Source organism: Eleutherodactylus coqui, chromosome 6 (genome assembly GCF_035609145.1).
Source record: "Eleutherodactylus coqui strain aEleCoq1 chromosome 6, aEleCoq1.hap1, whole genome shotgun sequence".
In the NCBI taxonomy this organism is placed as follows: Eukaryota; Metazoa; Chordata; class Amphibia; order Anura; family Eleutherodactylidae; genus Eleutherodactylus; species Eleutherodactylus coqui.
The window spans coordinates 92,017,210-92,037,539 of NC_089842.1; the positions used below are offsets into that span (position 1 = coordinate 92,017,210).

The 20,330-nt window shown below is 41.0% G+C and overlaps 2 protein-coding genes across 2 annotated transcripts in view; one reads left to right on the forward strand and one right to left on the reverse strand.

The window, feature by feature from the left end:
• LOC136632365 (potassium-transporting ATPase alpha chain 2-like) overlaps window positions 1-20,330 on the reverse strand; it is a 479,010-nt gene that overhangs the window by 119,036 nt on the left and 339,644 nt on the right. The gene's annotated exons all lie outside the window — the stretch shown is intronic.
• On the forward strand, window positions 8,562-19,890 carry LOC136632364 (potassium-transporting ATPase alpha chain 2-like). The gene is made up of 23 exons (XM_066607173.1): window positions 8,562-8,702; window positions 10,493-10,627; window positions 11,262-11,321; window positions 11,413-11,616; window positions 11,724-11,837; window positions 11,916-12,050; window positions 12,169-12,286; window positions 12,422-12,690; window positions 12,793-12,991; window positions 13,081-13,190; window positions 13,549-13,683; window positions 13,772-13,964; window positions 14,109-14,284; window positions 14,367-14,503; window positions 15,514-15,664; window positions 15,761-15,929; window positions 16,780-16,934; window positions 17,128-17,251; window positions 17,352-17,497; window positions 18,081-18,214; window positions 18,448-18,549; window positions 19,087-19,178; window positions 19,750-19,890. The coding sequence occupies exons 1-23, from the start codon at window positions 8,691-8,693 to the stop codon at window positions 19,776-19,778; spliced, it is 3,099 nt and encodes a 1,032-aa protein (XP_066463270.1). The 5' UTR covers window positions 8,562-8,690; the 3' UTR covers window positions 19,779-19,890.

Below are 20,330 nucleotides of genomic sequence, written 5' to 3' on the forward strand. Positions count from 1 at the left end.
AGATCAAGGTGATGGGAGACGCTTAATACATAAAGACACATATGCCTCTTCATGTATTAGGGGCATTGTGCACCAGGGGGAAAATTATGTTAAGATTGGTTTTGTAAACACCAATCTTAGTAAATTTTCCCCACAGTTTCTCAAGCAAGAGTTGTCACTAAAATTCAGTCCACATTACAAATCTTTTTCGGTCATTAAGTGTATCAACTATGTCCAAAGCGCGATAACATTTACGGAAATTGGGTCCCAACATACGGATGCTATATTGCCTATATTTATGGTGTGCGCATACTTTCTAACTTTCTGTGTTCCTTGGAAACGCATAGCCCATTCTCTTCAATGGGATAGGAAAACACATTGCACGGCGTGCGATGTGAGGTTTCCCATTGAAAACAATGGGAAACACTTGCCGATCCTCCAAAGTGGCTGAAAGCCGAGCCAGAGGATCGCAACTTCCCAGAAGTGATGAGAGGCATTTTTGACAGAAAAACACCTTGCATCCACAAGTATTTCATACCTTCATGAACACGATATCGGCCCAAGTTTCACAGCCCAATATTGTGCTCGCATGTGTGTAGGAAGCCTGACAAAAGAGACAAAATCTCACAGGCTCCTATCAAGACTCAGACGGAGGCATTGAGGCACTGAGCTGAATTAGATAAAATACATAATACTCTCATTTTCTGTTGGAGGCTTAATTAAAGGGGTTCTCCGGGACTTTGACTATTGATGTGCAGACAGCTCAATTTGGTACTACAGACACAACTCCAATTTAATTCAATGAGAGCTGTGCCCACAGTACTAAATATGAGCCACTACAATATGATCTGCTTCCTACTGTCCGCACAGACAGCAGGCCCAAGGATATAGCTTATCGGCACAGATCCTGCTGATCAACTACTAATGACCCATCATGAGAATAGGTCATTAATAGTCAAAGTCTTAGAAAGTCCTTAAGAGGGTGTTACAATTGGTAATAACCAACATGAATCTTCTCATTACCTAATAGATACTCATTGCATACAAAGTCCTTCTCTTTTACATGATTGTATAACATTACATTGCCCCTTCAACAGGACAAGTTCTTCTAGCCTTCTTCACAATGTGTTTAGCATACAAATACTGCAGGTCGATGATATATTCCATTGTCTTTCTAAAGGTGCCCATACATATGAGTAAAATCAGACAAACCCTCTGTTTTGCGGTTATCCCAACTTTCTCACAAATCGACCATGTTGAATTTCAACATTATGGATTCTTTGCTCCCACAGGAGAAAAACCACCAGAGGAGGAATCTGGCAGCAGGTTAGGCTGGTTTTTCATTAGCATTTTGTTTTCCTGTTCTGCCCTAAAAGCAGAAAAACAGGGAAAAAAATATTCCAGTAAAATCCGCATTGATCTAAATGGGACTTATTTTGTTTGTTTGTTTAAGTTTCATCTGTTTGTTTATTTACAGAAATAAAGACTGACACGCAGGACTTTTTTTCCCCAACTAAGGCCGGCTGCACACGGCCGTCACGGGCTCCGCCGCGGAATTCCCGCGGCGGAGCCCATCACGGCGCCCCCCCAGAGACCCCATACTTACCTGTGGATCCGGCGTCCCAGGTCCCGCATGAAGCTTCGGCGTGACGCGCCGCAGCGCCATGTGACACGCCGGCCACGTCACATGACACGACCACCAAGTCACATGACGCGGCGACGGTAGGGCGATTTCACGCCATCCTCTGCTGTGCTACAGCAGAAGATAGCGTGAACGGACGGCTGTCATTGACTGCGATGGAAGCCGGCCGTGCGTACACCCGCGGCAAATAGAGCATGCCGCGGGTGAGGACGGAAGATTTCACTGTTGCAGAATTCCGCGGTGGAATTCCGCACCGTGAGCCCTTAGCTATTAGGTTCAATAGAACCTAATAGCAGCGGGCAACGCAGCGGATTTTTGCCGCGAATTACGCGGCGGAAATCTGTTCGCGGGAAGGAGGCCTTAGGGCTAATGCCCATGGTCATATTTCTGCTGCGTTTTGCACGGCGGAAATCCGCGACGTTGTCCCGCAGCTATTAGCTTCTATTGAACCTAATAGCTCAATGTTCGTGCTGCGGAATTCCGCAGCATGAAAGAAAACGCACGTCTGGCTTCCATTGTAGTCAATGGAAGCTGGCCGTCACGCTATACTTCTGCTGCAGCACAGCTAAAGTATCGCGTGAATATGCGTCCCTGCCCACCACCGGCTGCATCATCCTGCACTGCCAGCAAGTCATGCGTTGTACTGCATATGTGCCCCGACCCTCCATGCGGGATGCGTACAGTGGATCCAGAGTGGTGAGTATGGGGGTTTTGGGGGCGCTGCGGCGGACTCTGCTGCAAAATTCCGCTGGTGGAGTCCGTCACGGCCGTGGGCATGAGGCCAAAAGAAACAAACTAGAAAGAATGGAACATTCCTTTTTTTCATTCTACCCTATTAGGGATGGAAACAAATGGAAGGTATTCCGTTTAATACAACTGGGCGTGTGCAATTATAAAATATAACCACATTCCAATTTTAAAAAAATGGATCCATTACAAATTCATCCTGACAGATGTCCAACTGATGCACACTGAAGCTAGCTATCCATTTTACGGCAGATCACTTAGTTACTGTTGACATCACTTAGACATCCATATTTTTTTTGTCCTGGAAATAAAAACGGATCTACTAATAACGAATGAAATAACACTGATGTGAACAAAGCCTTAATCCGCTCTCCCCATTGAGAACACCAGCATGCTTGGCCAAATCAAGTGTCCAGAAATAGCTGTTGGGTATGGCCACATTAATTCCTTGCTCGTCTTGGCTCCAACTAGACTGTTTTTTATTGCTCCTATTTCCAATGAATTTCATGAACTATTCCTGGACACTGTCCTTCTCCATGTCTGGTCACCTTCCTCCGTATTTCACAAAATGTTCTGAACGTCTATCCTGTAATTTCTAACCTGCTTCACTTCAATGTCATTAGAACCGGCCTTCTCCAGCTATAGATTCTAGTTGTGCTTACCGGTACAACGTGTATCACTATCTGTGTCATACCTCCAGGCGACAGGGCAGACTCCTCTTTCAACTTATGATGAGTACATTGTTCCTTGCAAGTGAAGAGCGCAAGCCATAAAACATCAATTGCTCAAGAAAGCTATCCATATAGTGTTATGTCCTGAGCTGAGAAGTGAAGTGATTACGACTATGAGGAGTTATTTTAAGGCTATTGCAAATTTTTAGAGAATTTTCTACAATGCAAAGTGTCCATAGGTGACACTAAAAGGTACTTTATTGGTGACGGAACCATTACGTACCACATGTACTGCAGTTAGGAAAGTTCACATATATGATTACTTTATACATAAATGGACCAATGGTGAGCTGAGCTGTTGGTCACTAAAGGTCAAAGATGCCTTACCAACCATAATATAGTTTTTTTTGTAGGACGACCACTAAAATTTAGGTAGTCTTCTGAAGAAGGGTTTGTGGGTTTTCCTTGAACTTTGTCCCCCAACACTGATCTACGTAATGCCTGCATCATTGTTGAGTTTGTCATTTTGTACCACGATTGGTCATATTTATTAATGTCCGACTGCATTGAGAAGACTGACTTCCAGACTGTATATTTATCACGCGCTACACAATTTTTGCCGGCACTTGGAAAAGGAATAAGTAGTTATGAAGTGCAAGACATATGCAGTATGGCCTATTTCCAAACAAGAACTCCTTTTATTGGCATGTGCGCTTCTAGCTTAGTTTTACAGCATTTTTATGGGGTTTCATGTTTTTATGGTGTTTGATGTTTTCCGGTGGCGGATGAATAGAAAAGTATCATCCTCTCGTTTTTCAATTTAATTTTTAATACCGACATGGATGGAAACCTCACATATTCTCCCCTATGGATTCAGGCCAGTTCCTTCTTGGATTCTGTCCCCAAGCAGTTTTCAATTTTAAAGTAAAACAGGCCTTTCTTACACATTGGAGCATATTTTTTGCAATTATATCAACTTCATTGACATTCTAGTCCATAGTACTATTCGTGATTGGGAAACTGTCTTTAAGAGTCCTTAAAAGGGGTTGTCAGGTTATCAGACAGCATTCCCCCTATAGTGCTTAATATGCTAAAATAACAGAAAGGAGCAGTACTTACCCATCCTCTGCCAATCAGAGGCTGCAGAATCATTAGCCATTCTCCTGGCATCACTGCTTACATCCTGGGTGTCATGATGCCAAGAATTCAGAGCAATGATACTTCAGCCTGTGATTGGCTGCAGCGATCAGGTGACTCTTGGTGACATTATCTTTCACAACAAACACCAGGACCATGGCGGGGCTGGATCGTGGTGGAAGATGACAGCTACGTACTGCTCATTTTGTTAGTTTAGCATAGTTGGCGCTACTGAGGGGAATGCTGTCCAGTAACCGGGCAACCCCTTTAAAACTCATCTTGAGCCTTCTAAACAGCAGATAAGTCTTATAGCCTATCAGTCTTATAATCTACAGTTATTCACTAAGTGTCATTTTCAACTGTGGTTATCTTCTGACAGCAAGGCCACACTCCAGGGATATTTGCAATAAAAGGATTGACTGGGTCTCTTCCACGTATGGTATGATATGGTTATTAGTGGACAAACACCAATGCAGATTACATTAGGATTTCCTACTTTTTTTGAACATAACACTGCAGATATAGTGAGGAAACAAATTGAAAAGCAACATAGCTAATCTTCCTTCAGTTTTAAGAATATCTTTAGACAATTTGATGTGTGAGCTCAATTTTGGAATTATGCAGATTAAAATTAGGAAAATATTATGGAATACAATAATCATTGAGGAAATGATTCACATCAGAGCCCATTATCAAGAGCCATGCACACTGCCACCTATATCCCCCTGAGTTGTGCACACCCCAATATGGCACCCATGAGTGACCCTCTGTGCAACAGAATTAAATATTTGGCAGTCATGATTAAACATGATGATTTTGACTGCAGGCAAATTGTTGGTGCCCAGAGGCGTGGTGCCAGTATCTTTGAAACAGTTGCACTTGTTGGCTGTTCCAAGGTATCAAGAGTGTGCCAAGATGGGTTGAACCATGGACAGACCTCTGACCGAACAGACAGCAGCAACCCACATGTGGCTGATCCTAGAGGCAAGTGTCAGGTAGCACATCTGATATCTCAACAAGGATGTGCCACAGTAGGCCAACTGACCCAGCAATACAACAGTAGACATTTTTTCACATTGATCATGTAGCATACCTTGCATCAACTGTTCAATAACCAAAGGATGACAAGGGTGTCCCTAATAACACATCATCTCCAACAAAGCCTTGCGTGGGTCCAGGAAATACGTCAAATGGCACACGGCAAAAGGTTGCTGCTGAACCATATGGATGGCTAGGTTTGCATTTGGTGTAAACAGCATGATGCTGCATCACATGGGTGCACCGTTGGGATTCAAGAGGCCAAAAGTGGTAGTGTTGTGGTCTGGGGAGTGTTTTCATGGTATGGCCTAGGACTGTTTGTCATCATACACAATTAGGGATGAGCGAGTATACTCGCTCATGGCACTACTCGCTCGAGTAATGTGCCTTAGACGAGTATCTCCCTGCTCGTCCTTAAAGATTCGGGGGGCAGCGTGGGGCGGGGAGCTGCGGGGCAGAGCGGAGAGGAGTGGAGGGGAAATCTCTCTCTTCCTCTCTCCCGCCCGCTCTCCCCTGCTCCCCGCCATGACTCACCTGTCAGCTGCAGCAGCTCCCAAATCTTCAGGGACGAGCAGGGAGATATTCGTCTAAGGCACATTACTCGAGCGAGTAGTGCCTTAGTGAGTATACTCGCTCATCCCTATTCACAATCTTTGAATTGTAAATGCCGCAGGGACCTGATAGCTGACCATCTGCACCCATATCTTCAAGCAGGAGCGTAACTATAGAGGGTGCAGGGGATGCGGTTGCAACCCGGGCCCTGGAGCCTTGGGGGGGACCATAAGGCCTCTCTTCTCCATATATTATATAATAAAATAAGAAACGTTCCTGCGCTCCTTTTTGGATCCAATTTCATCAGGGAATGGAGTTACCAATACCAAGATAGATATAAAAGTCCTCCTTTATTCCATATGAACAAGTGCAACGCGTTTCATCGCATATAGCGACTTTCTCATAGTGTTTCAGTGGGTCATACCTTGAGTGTGACACAGACTCCTGGCTGCTCTCCTGATATAGCCCATCGGGATTTCATGGATACGCAGGGGGACGTTTGGCATTATATATTAAGGCTACCTAGGACTTGGAGGTGTAGGTGGGGCTCAGGACCGGGCTCCACTGTACACCGGGTGAGTCTATTTTGATTTATTGCCCATATTGGGCTGCTTTCCATTTTCGAGGTGCGCTGTTCTGATTCATATATCATTCTCTTCTCCATATAGGGAGCCCAGTACTATGAATAAAGCATTATAGTTGGGGGCCCTGTTACAGGTTTTGCATTGGGGCCCAGAAGCTTCAAGTTATGCCTCTGCATGGTTTAGATATGGGTACAGGTACACGTACAGATAGAGGGGGGGCCCCAGCTCACCTTTTGCATCAGGGCCCCTGAGCCTTTAGTTACGCCCCTGTCTTCAAGAATTCTTCCCTAACCACAATGCCTTCTTTCAACAGGACAGTGCTGCATGTCATAGAGCTGTGATCACTATGGAATGGTTAGAGGAATACGACAATGAATTCTCCACACTGCCTTGGCCCCAAACTCACTGGGCCGTAACGCCATTAAACATGTTTGGGATATGCTGAAAAGGGCTGTGAGTTTCTGCTCCCATTTATCCACAAAATGTGCACCAACTAAAAAGCTGCGCAGAGGACATGGGTTGAGTTGAGTATAGAGGATGTTCATTGGGGAATCTGTTCCCCAATGTCTGAAAGCCATGTGCACCTAAAAAGGTGGACCAACCCGTTATTTTTTCAATGCAATGTTTTACAGCATTTTTGTGAGCGTTTGCCTGAATTTATACAGCATATTTTGTGCAGTAACAACGCAGATGAAGCAAACTGATGACCACCATTTTCCCCCTGTCCCCTGGCACAGCATTTTTACCAAGTTTTTAAAGCGGTTCTTAATGTACCCCATTCATTGCTATGGGTGATGTAGCTTGTCAAAAGCGTGCTGGATCGCCCAAGAACACAACATACAGCATCCGTTTTAGCACGTGATCTAAACGCTGTGCTAAAATCATCTGAAAAGCGCCATTCAAATAAATGGAGGCTTGACAGGTTGGCTTCACACTGACAAGAAAATTGCACAAATTTTACATGAATAGGAACCCCATTCTTTTGAAAGTGGTCATACACGAGTGATTTTTTTTTTGCTCATTGCATCGCAGAGCAGGAAAAAATCATGGCACATGCTATCTTTATGTGTCATCTTGCATCACATCTCCCATTGTTTTCAATGGGGCTGGCAGCAGCATCGCACCATGTGCTAGGTGCATGCAATGCGATGCGAGGTTTCCCCATTGAAAACAATGGGATAAACTCCACAATCTCAAGTCATGCGAGGCGGTTTTAAAACAAAAAACACCTCGCATCTGCTGCAAAATCTCACATTGGTGAGCATGAAAGCAGGCTCACCAATATGCAATTTTGCAGCAGATGCAAGGCCCAATATCGCGCTCGCCCGTGTGAAGTTAGCCTTAGTGTTCCTAAGGCCATGTTCAGATGAGTGCTGTTTTAGCCCTACTAAGCAGCGCTTAAAATGAAATGCGCTTCTATAGGAACCTATTGGTTCCTATAGAAGCGCTTATATGGCAGATTGTTAGACGCGCTGAATCAGCGCATCTAACAAAAATAGGAAATGCAAGTGCAAACAGTGTCCTATCTTTGCTGCATGCTTTCCATACACTCCTACGGGAGCCTTGAAAGCACGCAGTACGCACCTCGAATCGTGTGAACGGGCTACTTCACAGAGCTTGAAGTCACCCATTCACGCAATCTTTTCAGGACTATAGCTGCGCTGATTTCTTGCTGCTTAGCAGCGCGAAAACAGCGTTCATCTCAACGAGGCCTGATGCGGTGATTGTTCAGTTTATTTTCAAACTTCACATACAAAGTTGCAGTTTCCTCTATCAGGCTACACATTCAGACGGCCGTATGCGCACCTACGCTCACTGGCCCATACAATTAACAGGGGAGAATCCCAATAGTAAAAGCGAATCCACTGAAATCATTTGAAATCAATGGTTTCGTTTTGTCCCACTATGCGGCAGTGATTATCATGGGCGTATAATGGGTCTAAAACACATGCATGCCCTAAATATGTGAGCCCTCAGCCAATACAGATATGACTATAAATGCCTTTTTAGGATATTGTGCAGTAGTATTTCCTGTTACTCTCGTCTGCCTCAGGTACATCTTGGAGATCAGCATCTCAATACGTTTGTGTAAAGAAAAAGAAATACTGGTTTATCTGGAGGAAACCTGGTATAGCTAGATCCAAAATCTAATGAGTTCATTACCTGGAGGTGGGGATAGTGGGCAGGGCCACTCAATATATAAGGTATGGGCTGATCCCTCAGAGGTATGGCATCCTCCATCAGTTAACTGCTAGGATTAGGCAGCTCCACTCCTGCAGCACCCCAGCATCAGCCTTCCTGCAGCACATTCACCTAGTCTGAATATCCAGCCCTGCAAGGATGTCTTCTCAGGTAAGTGCACTTCTAGTATATCTGCAAAATGTCCTATTCAGTTTAAGAATTTAGCCGACACTTACTGTTCTATATAAGGAAAGATTATATATATATATATATATATATATATATCTTATTCATGAGACTCTGAATTACTACAGACATATCTACATTTATCGCATATTCAGGGCATAACTATGGGGGATGCGGTTGCACCCAGGCCCAGGAGCCTTAGGCTGGGTTCACACGGGTTGGAATTGCTGCGGAATTTCCGTGCATACTTTCTACACGGAAATTCCGGCAGCAATTTTTAAATCAGCAAAGTGGACGAGATTTGCAAAAATCTTGTTCAGGCGCTGCGCCGATCCGCTGTGGCCAAGCCGCGCTGAAATTGACATGCAGCCCGGAAATCAAAGCCGCAGCATGTCAATTATATCGCCGTTTCCACTGTGGTAATCTTTCCTCTCTATGGGGAAGAGCTGGCTGCAGCAGAATAAGCTGCTTGAAAACCCGCACCTAATCCCACGGGACTTCAAACGGCAGAAATCTTGTGGAATTTCCATGCGGTACTGCTGCAGACATTTTGCGAGATTTCTGTGGGATTTCCATCCCGTGTTAATCCAGCCTTAGGGGGCTCATAAGGCCTCTCTTCTCCATATAGGGAGCCTAGTAGTATGAATAAAGCATTCTAGTTGGGGGCCCTGTTACAGGTTTTGCATTGGGGCCCTGAATCTTCATGTTACGCCTCTGGGTATGAGTACAGATGAAGGATGGGGGGGGGGGGTCACAGCTGAACTTTTGCACCCGGGCATCTGAGCCTATAGTTACGCCCCTGCTCATAACTATCTGATAATCATCATCTAATATCTAGCAGTAAAATAGATGATATATGAGAGAATCTATATGATGGATAGATGAGATCTTAGATAATATTTATCTATCTAATATCTAACATATAGATGGCATCTAATATCTATTTGATAATTATCTATTTAATATCTAGCAGTAAGAGATTCTATTTGATAGGTTAAATACTGTATATTAGAATATCTAATATCTCTTATCTATTAGATAGATTACGTCAAATATACACCTAATATACAGTGTATAAGCTATCAGTCAGAATCTATCTAATATAGAATATCAGATAAATATATGATATATGTCAGATAGATGAGATATTAGATAATATTTATCTATCTTATAAATGTCTGCTATCTATCGGATAGATATCTATTTTCTATCTGCTAATCATAATCTATTCAATATGTAACAGTAAGATAAATTCTAATATACCGTATATTATCTATCAAATAGCATCTATGTATTTATCTGTTAGACATTTATTAGTTAGATAAATATTATCTAATATCTCATCTATCTATATGTACTTATATCTGTCTATAAGATAGATATTAGATAAACTGATTAGATAATGTATTTATCTAACACATGTCTGTCTATCTGAAAGATATATATTAGATTCTGTTAGATAACTATTAAACAGATGATGATGGATATGTCTAGCTAATATCTATCATCTAAATATCTAATCTCACTTATCTACCTATATCAGATACATATCAGATGAATAGATATTAGATAGATACATATTAGATGGATAGATAATGAAATGAATAGGCAGATTAATAGTATGAACTTTGCATTAAACAAGAAATACTTCGCCTAGTCTTGATGCAAAATACTCCATGTTACAATATAATACTTTAACTGTAAAGACAGTCAACCTAATGGTGAGTATAATATCTAGACTGTTTCAATTGTGTGTTTGCTTCTCTCATTTATAGGAGCTACCTGGTATTTACTCCATACCCATAGATGAAGAACCGACAAGAGAGAAAACCAAGGATAAATTATTTGCTGGGCTCAAAAAAAAGAGCAAAGAGAAGAAAGTAGAAAATTTGAAAAAGGAGTTGGAGATTGTAAGTGATGGCAAGAAAACTGAATATATTGAAGTACAGGGAGTCCTCATAGGTCATCATCCTGTTCTGTGGGTTTAAACATGATTCTACCAAACTGACCGACTCAGTAGGACCTTATTAGTTACTGAGCAGAGAAGACAAAGCTAAAGAATTATGTAATAACTACAATAATATCATTTAGTATATAATAATAAATCTAGGGCAGAGTGTGGATCTGGTCAAAATAATGACTAAATTATAGCCATAGGGAAGAATTTATCAACACCTCTCCACCACTTTTATGCTGTAAAAAAATGACAAATTATGACTCAGCATATTTGCACCATAATTTGTGACTTTTTACACTTCCAGACACTTTTCAAAAGTAGCGAGAAAGTGGTCAAGGTTTAGCAGGAGGGCTAGATCCTCCTCGAAACGAAGATTTTTGCAAAAATTACTTGCACAAATTACCATGCAAAGCTCGACTTGCTTATCGTTCAGTTTCAGTGAAAGATGTGGCAAATTTGTTAAGAGGCATGAGCCCCTAATAAAGTTATTGGATTTTGCTCCTACAAAGTATAGAGTAAAAGACTCCTTTTTTTAAATAAATCTTCCTAATTGTGTGTAGTATTGACTACATATTTTCTTTTTCCAGTCTGACCACAAGTTGAATTCTGAAGAATTGGAAAAGAAATATTTAGTAAATATCAAAGAGGTAAGTTTACAATTTGACCATTTGATGGTCTCATGTATTGTCCTTACTCCCAAGGTGCACAACATTTTAACTAATTATCTTTTTCTTCAAGGGTCTGAGCACTACAGCTGCCCAAGAACTTCTCACCCGAGATGGACCTAATAAGCTTACCCCTCCAAAAGGAACCCCGGAAATTGTGAAATTTTTGATGCTAATGGCCGGTGGTTTCTCCATAGTCTTCTGGATTTCAGCTGCGTTGTGCTTTCTTGCATATGGCCTTCAAGTTGCACAAGATCCCACTGTTGCCAAAGACAATGTAAGAAAGCCAGTGGATTTTACCATATAGATCTTTAATCAAGTATCATGACTACTGTGATTGCGTATTGTGTCAGTTATTGAATTGCATTTCCTCTATGTCTACAGCTTTGGTTAGCTATCATCCTGATCGCAGTAGTGGTGATGACTGCGCTCTTTGCTTATTACCAAGAAGCTAAAAGTACCAACATTATGGCTGGCTTTAAGAACATGGTGCCTCAGGTAAGAAGCTTTGCTGCAAAGTTTTGACATTACACTTGATGTGTTTTTGTTTCTAATACATTTCTTTGTTGATTTTAGCAAGCCTTGGTCCTTCGTAATGGGAAGCGTATTGAGATGATAGCAGAACACCTTGTTGTGGGGGACATTGTCTTTGTTAAAGGTGGAGATAAAATCCCGGCTGATTTACGTATTCTTGAGAGTCAGGGTTGCAAGGTGAGAAAAGTGAAGAAAACACTTTTACATTCAATATAAAATGACACTATTGTAATAGTGGAAGATAGTCTTAGAGGACATTAAGTCATGAGAATGACCTATTGCTCTTGATGTGTAGGTTGATAACTCATCGCTTACTGGAGAATCAGAGCCACAAACTCGTGGTGTGGATTGCACAGATGAAAACCCCTTAGAGACGAAGAACTTGGGGTTCTATTCCACGACTTGCTTGGAAGGTTAGCTATAAATCAATATCCAAAGATGCTCTCATTTATACTCTTCAAATTATGCACCAAGTAGTAGTACCCAAGATGAACCGCATGTGCTGCGAAGTGACTAAAACCCAACTTAATAGTTTGTTTTCTCTACAGGGACCGCATGCGGTATAGTAATTAACACAGGTGATCGTACAGTCATTGGACGGATTGCATCGCTGGCTTCACAAGTTGGAAACCAGAAGACACCCATTGCCTTGGAGATTGAGCACTTTGTGCACCTGATCAGTGGGCTTGCAGTGGGCGTTGGCATACTTTTCTTCATTATCTCTGTCTCTATGGGATATAGTCCCCTCAATTCCATAATATTCTGCATTGGTATTGTGGTAGCATATGTGCCTGAGGGACTACTGGCAACTGTAACCGTAAGTAGTACCTGTTAATAAGCTCATAAATACATTATTGCCTTTGTCAACCATTGCTTTCGAATACTACTTGGCTTTCCTAATGCCATGTGTACCATCTAGGTTTGTCTATCATTGACTGCAAAGCGTATGGCAAAGAAGAACTGCTTGGTGAAGAACCTGGAAGCTGTTGAGACTCTTGGGTCCACTTCAGTCATTTGCTCTGACAAGACTGGGACTCTCACCCAGAACCGTATGACTGTGGCACATATGTGGTTTGATAATTTGATCCATAATGCAGATACTAGTGAAGATCAGACAGGTATGAACCCATCATGGCACCTTTAATAATTGTCTTCACACAACAGGCTAGACTGCTATAAGATAACCATTGCTGATCATTCTCTCCAGGTGAATTGTTTGACCAGAGTTCCCAATCTTGGCATGCATTGGGTAAAATTGCCACCCTATGCAACCGAGCAGAATTCAATGCTGATCAGGAAGACCTGCCCATAAGCAAGGTATATCTATCTCTCTAACATCTATCATTATCTATTCAATATCTATCTATCTTGCACCTATATTAAAGAGAATAAAAGTGTTTCATGAAGACAACCACTGCCAAATGTCCCATTAGGCTATATGGATGTCACAGAGGGGATCCTGGGCTTCCAATCTATGAAACAGAAGGAAGTCCTACTCTGAAATAGTGACAGCTGTTCTGATTGACTTGGCCCATTCACGTATTACGTGGATGCTGCAGTGGAAAATTCTAGCTAGCCACTATTCACCAAGGGTTTGAGAAGTCAGACCCCTGATGATCAAAGTCAAATCCCATTATAAAAGTTTGGTATCTTATTTGTTTCCTTTTTCGTGCAGAGAACAGTCAATGGAGATGCCTCAGAAGCAGCTTTATTAAAATTCACAGAGAATGTTTTGGGAAAAGTCATGGAGAGAAGACAAAAGAATGAGAAAGTATTTGAAATCCCTTTTAATTCCAGCAACAAGTACCAGGTAATTGATGGACCAGTACCCAAGTTCTGCTATTCTTCATTAATGGGAATGTTTACTCAGTGTTGATGTCTTTCTCCTTACTACTTAGGTCTCCATTCATAAGCTAGAAGATTCTCCAGAGCATAGTTACTTGCTAGTGATGAAAGGTGCCCCAGAACGAATCTTGGATAGATGTAGCACCATCATGATAGAAGGACAGGAATATCCATTGGATGAGGAAATGAAAGAGAACTTTCAGACAGCGTATATGGCCCTGGGGAGTCTAGGGGAGAGAGTGCTTGGTGGGTATATGCAACTTTTCATGGACACTAGAAATTTCTATACAACGTTGACTGGATGCTCCTTGGATTCTGTTTCTTTGTTAGACTATATATCTACAAGTCCTTCAGGATGATAACTATTTCTACATTCTGTTTCTTCCACAGGTTTTTGTCAATTCATGCTTCCTTCTTCTTTCTATGGGTCTGGTTACCCTTTTAGTGCAGAAAATGGAAATTTTCCACTAGATAACTTATGCTTCGTTGGCCTCATCTCTATGATTGACCCACCTCGTTCTACTGTTCCTGATGCAGTCATGAAGTGTCGTAGTTCAGGCATTAAGGTAAATATCTCCAAACATTGATCACAGTGATAACTGGATACAATAATCAATAAAAATATCTGATCCTCTCTATTTATGGTAGGTTATTATGGTGACTGGAGATCACCCAATCACAGCAAAAGCAATTGCAAGAAGTGTTGGCATTATCTCAAGTACAGGCGAGACGGTGGAAGATATTGCCAGCAGATTAGGAATCCCTGTTGAAAGAGTTAATCCCAGGTGATGTGATTTACTATTTTCTCAGTCAACATCTAGTAAAAGCTTACGATGTGATACTGTAGTGTGCCAGAATGGGAGGTGATAGTCATGGTGGTTGTTAAGGTACAAGTCCCACTTTCACTTAGCTATACTACATTGAAAAGTTGGTGGTTGATGGTGAGGGTGGTCTCTGCTTCCTGTGATGTCTTGGTGTAGCATGATACCCCAAATGGAAGAGTCCATGGAGGCAGAAAGGGTAACCGTTAACTCATGTTTATTCAGCATCCAGATGATGATAGCAAAAGTCTTTTACAATCCAAGCTTCTAAAGTTCTGTCCTGAAGGTCGCTGTAAGTGCTGCTGTCTTCTTATTTGCTTCCATACTGCTGATGTGGGTTTCTCACAATGGCCTGGGAAATCTTCAACCAGCACTATGCACCCTTTATCCTGCAGAAGTCAGATTCAGAAATAGCTATTAGGAACTGTGAGGATCTGTCCCTAGAACCAGCTGTCTTGGGTGACTGTGCTACACAACTTCCTACTCTCCTCCTTTGTACTCCGTACTCTACCATACTGGAACTTCTGGAACACTACAACAACTTTTTATAACTTCTGCTCTTCCCACTTACCCAATGCTGATTGGCTGATCGGTGGAAGGTTGTGACACTATGCTTTTCGAAACTGAACTCTATGCTAGCCACCACTTTCAAGATGAGATATTTCATGAAATATTAAAAGCACATTTAAAGTCACATTTATACAATTTCCCAGAATTATCAGTACAATTATGTAGCGACACTTCTGGGTTTCTACACAACTGGCTTAAAAATCCACATCAAAATCTATTCTCTAATCTTTATGCTGTATGTTTTTTACTTAGCCCCGTTATTTGTTAAAAGGAAGAAAGCTTTCCAATTGCTTATATTTAAAGGAAAACCTTACACTTTACCCCCTACAATGCTCATTTTTGTGCATGTGAACACTGCAGCAGCAAGTTTTCTTAGCATATTGACCGATCCATTTCAATTACAGAGATGCCTGCGCCATTGTAGTGAATGGAAGTGAAATCATTGACATGGACTCAGATGAACTGGATGACATCTTACGATATCACACAGAAATTGTGTTTGCCCGGACCTCACCCCAACAAAAACTTCTCATTGTTGAAGGTTGTCAGAGACTGGTAAGTTCCATTATAGTCTTGACGCATAGAGAAATGTAATGTAAAGTTGACTCTAAGATGAATATACTAAGAACACATAATATCTTCAACCATCAGGGTGCCATTGTGGCTGTGACTGGAGATGGTGTGAATGACTCCCCAGCATTGAAGAAAGCTGATATTGGGGTGGCGATGGGTATTGCTGGATCAGATGCTGCCAAACATTCAGCTGATATGATTCTTCTGGATGATAACTTTGCTTCTATTGTGACCGGTGTGGAAGAAGGTAAGATGGCTGCTTTGGGAATAAAAATGTTTCAACGGCCCAAGGAGCCCAAGAAGGATCTTTTATTTTGCGACTTATGCATTAGTAAATTGGTTTAGAACTAAACAATTCCTTTTCCAAGTAAAAATGCATCATTCTAGTATTGTACCCTATTTTAAGACACGCTAACCATAGAGATGAGTGGAAAATGAAGCAAGAAAGACTGGTTCTTAGTGTTGTCAGTTTGTACGTTTTCTGCATTCTCTTGAAACAAAGAACCTTGTGGAAATGTTGCAGAGATTTTCCTCTTTGTTCCTTCTAATTTTGGCTAATAGGTAGATAAAGAGTGGGGCTTTTGTTAAAGGCAGAACTTAGTGCGTCTAACTTTTTATTGCAGACTTACTAGTGGGGGAGGTTTCCTGTTGTAATGAATGGAAGGGAGGATTCACTTTGAGGTCCTTAGGATCCCTTTACATGGGACGACTGTTGGGCACTTGAATCTCCAACAGTCGTATCAACGATTACCACTCCTGTGCTTACTGAATGGAGACAGACTGTGCTAGAGATCTCTTTTGGCCACCCATCTCCGTTCTGAGTAAAGGCAGTGGTTCATTGATGAATGACTGCCTGATTGCACTGGTCAATCCTCATTTGATTTTTATGCCTGCCTAAACTGAATAATAAGAGAACAAGATGCATGATATAGCAATTGACTGAATGATAATCATTCCATATAAGAGTGCCCTTACAGCCAGATATGTTTTTGAGAAGGGCAAATATGGCTCATTTCCTGGAACACATTTCGTTATATATATTTCTGCCACTTGTTTCAGTTCTTCCCAATAACTCATAAATATCATTCTCCTCGCAGGGCGCTTGATATTTGACAACCTGAAGAAGTCCATTTCATATACGGTGACCAAGAACATTCCGGAGATGATTCCCTTCATGGTCTATGTTATCATCAGCTGCCCGTTGCCCTTAGGAACCATCACCATCCTCTTTATAGAGCTGGGAACTGATATTGTAAGTGCACATTTTGGAACATATATGTGAATTTCATGCATCAATACACATTGCAAGCCCATGACTTAGTTCAGGTGACCTCCTTGGAAGGAATAATCTACAAATAACGTAGCATCTTCTCAACCGACAATATATAATTTACTCTATGATTGGCAAATTTCTTAACGTCACTAATTTTCTCTGATTCCCTCAGATTCCTTCCATTGCCTTAGCGTATGAGAAAGCAGAAAATGATATCATGACCAGAAAGCCACGTAACCCACTCAAAGAGCGACTGGTGAACATGCCGTTGTTGTCATATTCCTACTTTCACATAGGTAAGAAAAATTTACGTTTTTATTGTCAAATCAAACGACCGCAACGCAAAGAGATCCCATACCAAGAGGCTTACATGTGCATGTATTATTTGCCCCACAGCTGCAATGGAAACCTATGCCGGTTTTGTGAATTATTTCACAGTTATGGCTCAACAAGGATACCTTCCAGCTACACTACTTGGACTCCGAGTTCTATGGGAGGACAAAAACACCAATGAGCTAGAAGACAGTTATGGGCAGGAATGGGTGAGCATGCGGAACAAGACAGGCGACCTATTAGGGATAGACTTTCATATTTATGGACAACTGCACTGAGGAGATAGTTAATTGCTATAATTCAGTAGTCTTTAACCTGCAGCTCTCCAACTATTGTAGAACTACATCTCTACATTCCCTGAAATGGTTGTTGCACTTTTCAGCTGCAATATATCTTATACAGCAGGGGTATAGCCAAGAGGGCTTTGGTGTGGCATGTGTAATGGATGCTGGTTTCCGCCAACAAGTTATTTTACCTCGCCTAGAATAGTAAACTGAACATTTCGCATTGGATTAAGCAAAGTCAAGCTACAGTGCTGATATCAGTATCATTTCCATGGAAAGGCTACGGACCTTTAATAAGGTCTACCAAAGAGCCATTTTTTTGTACACCTGAAGTCCTACAGTAACATCAAATTAGGCTTCACTAGCTTGAGTGGTGACATTGTTGACACTAATCATTGCTCAAGTTTCAGCACAACCAGCAATGTCTATATTTTTGCAGTGACATCATAGGCAAATTATAAGTATTTTAAAGCAAAGTAACCTGTATAATCTTGTCTCTATTTTGCAGACCTATGTACAGCGTCTCAACCAGGAGTGGTACTGCTACTCGGCTTTCTTTATCAGTATTGTGGTCTGCCAGATGATCAACACACTTATCCGAAAAACGAGAAGAAACACCCTGATGACCAAGAATTTTTTCAGGTGAGAGAAGTACCAAGAACTGACTTTCAATCAGTAAGATGTCATGTTATGTTCATATATTATGTTTAAGCAGGGGTGTACCCAGAAGAGGGGCCAACACAGCAGAATCACAGAGGGACAACCTTTGTGGCTAACTTACAATACAACAGTGTTATCCCTGACACAAAGGCAGTACTAAAAAGACAAAAACTATCTGGTATTTCCTTGCTTTATACTCCTTTTTATTTCCACAGGAACAAAGTCATCTTCTTAGGCTTACTCTCACAAGTAGTCATTGGGGTAGGCCTCTGTTACATCCCTGGGCTGAATGAAGGCTTGCACTTTATGCCCATTCGGTGAGTATTACCATATGGAGAAGTAGTAGATACCATAATTATAATGATAGCAGAAGTAGAATCCATACCCAAATCCATGCAACAGCCCATTTTACCCTTGAAGTTGAACCTACCCATGGACATACAATATCAAATATAATTGAAAATGTGACATGCAGCTCAATGATAATACTGGGCAATAGACACCAATAGTACAATCAGTTAATATTATGTCACCATGGTAGTGGCTAAGGTTATATTTCAAGCATCAACTCTTGATGCTATCTTTAAATCAGACGATTGTACAGCAGGAGTTGGTTCCTCAAAAGTTCTTGCGACAGTCCCCTTCATGACTGATGAGATGCAATACTAGAAGTAGACTAGGTCTGAATTGTGATGTTGACATTGCAGTAGCCATCTACCCTAAGTCACTGTATAAAGTCAGAAGTTATATGCTATCCCCAAAATTGCAGACTTTACTATATGATATGTGCATATTTTAGCTGCGTCACCATCATCTCGTTAAATCAGAATCAAATGTTTGACACTTTTCCACAGAATCGAATACTGGTTTGTTGGAATAGAGTATACATTTCTCATCTTAGTTTATGATGAACTTCGAAAACTTCTCATAAGACGTTTCCCCGGCAGTAAGTATTTACAATATGAAACTTTGTACCATATCATTGTAGACCACTGTATACACATGGGTATCTAGACACTTACAGAGAACATTGGTTGTAGGCCTATAGGTCACGATGGCTCCATTACAGCATGTAGTAATGACAGATATGGATGGTCAAATACCTGCCAAGCTGCTCTCATGTTTCATATTGAGCTGTCATTGCCGAAGGTTGTTAAAACTGATGCTCATCTTCCCTACTTACAAGATGTATTAGGTGGTCTTGTCTATCAATTTATGGGAATTATAAGCCAATTATATAACTAATATAGGATTAGTGTGATTCTCTCAAATAGTATTTAGGAAAACCTGACTGTATTCAAGATACACCTTGAATGAGACTTCTTGTTCATCTACAGTATGCCCATAACACGAATTAGATTAAATTTGGTCTTGACCTCCTAATGACCACCACTTGGCCAGCAGCAAAGGTCTAAATGTAGAAAGCTAAAGATTTAAAAACATCAACTATGATCAGAGAAGATGTCATATATCAACTTGTGAGTGGTTATTCATTCTCAATGTCTTGTTTATTTCAGGTTGGGTGGATAAGGAGCTTTATTATTAAAGATTGAATGAAGATTCCCCATTATTGGAAAATTTTTTGAATGTACATATTGTATAATTGTATATAATTAGTCACGTAATGTAAATAGAAATAAATTTATTTTTAAAAAGTTGCAATTTGTTGTTTTCTTTAAGTTGTAGAAATAGACAACACCCTACATATAGTATAGTAAAAGTATTGTAGATAAACTAAGTAGTTACTATTGTGGCTGTAGGAGTTCTCCTTTACATTTAGAATCGGCAATAAGACTATTAGGATCGGAATTCTCTCATGTGTCCAAATTAATTAATGAGGATGATCGGAGAAAGACATCAACTGTGTGAAGTCACCACTCTGCTCTTTTTTGCCGAGCCAGCCCAGTTAACTTCATTTAAGAAAGTGCAAAGTAGGACAAAGAAAAGTACAGTGTCCAGTCAAGGACTGCTCAGTCAGACTAAATATTAATCCTTGAATAGCAAATGTAACACAGAATACTAAATACTTTCACATGGCCTAATAGGTTAGAAATGAGAGAATAGAAGCTTATTTGAGTAGACTACATCAATGGATGTT

Excerpts from the sequence above, each read along its gene's own strand:
- LOC136632364 (XM_066607173.1), top strand. Across the intron at positions 13,684-13,771 it reads ATTCCAGCAACAAGTACCAG|GTCTCCATTCATAAGCTAGA; the intron begins GTAATTGATGGA and ends CTTACTACTTAG. Across the intron at positions 17,498-18,080 it reads ACAGTTATGGGCAGGAATGG|ACCTATGTACAGCGTCTCAA; the intron begins GTGAGCATGCGG and ends TCTATTTTGCAG.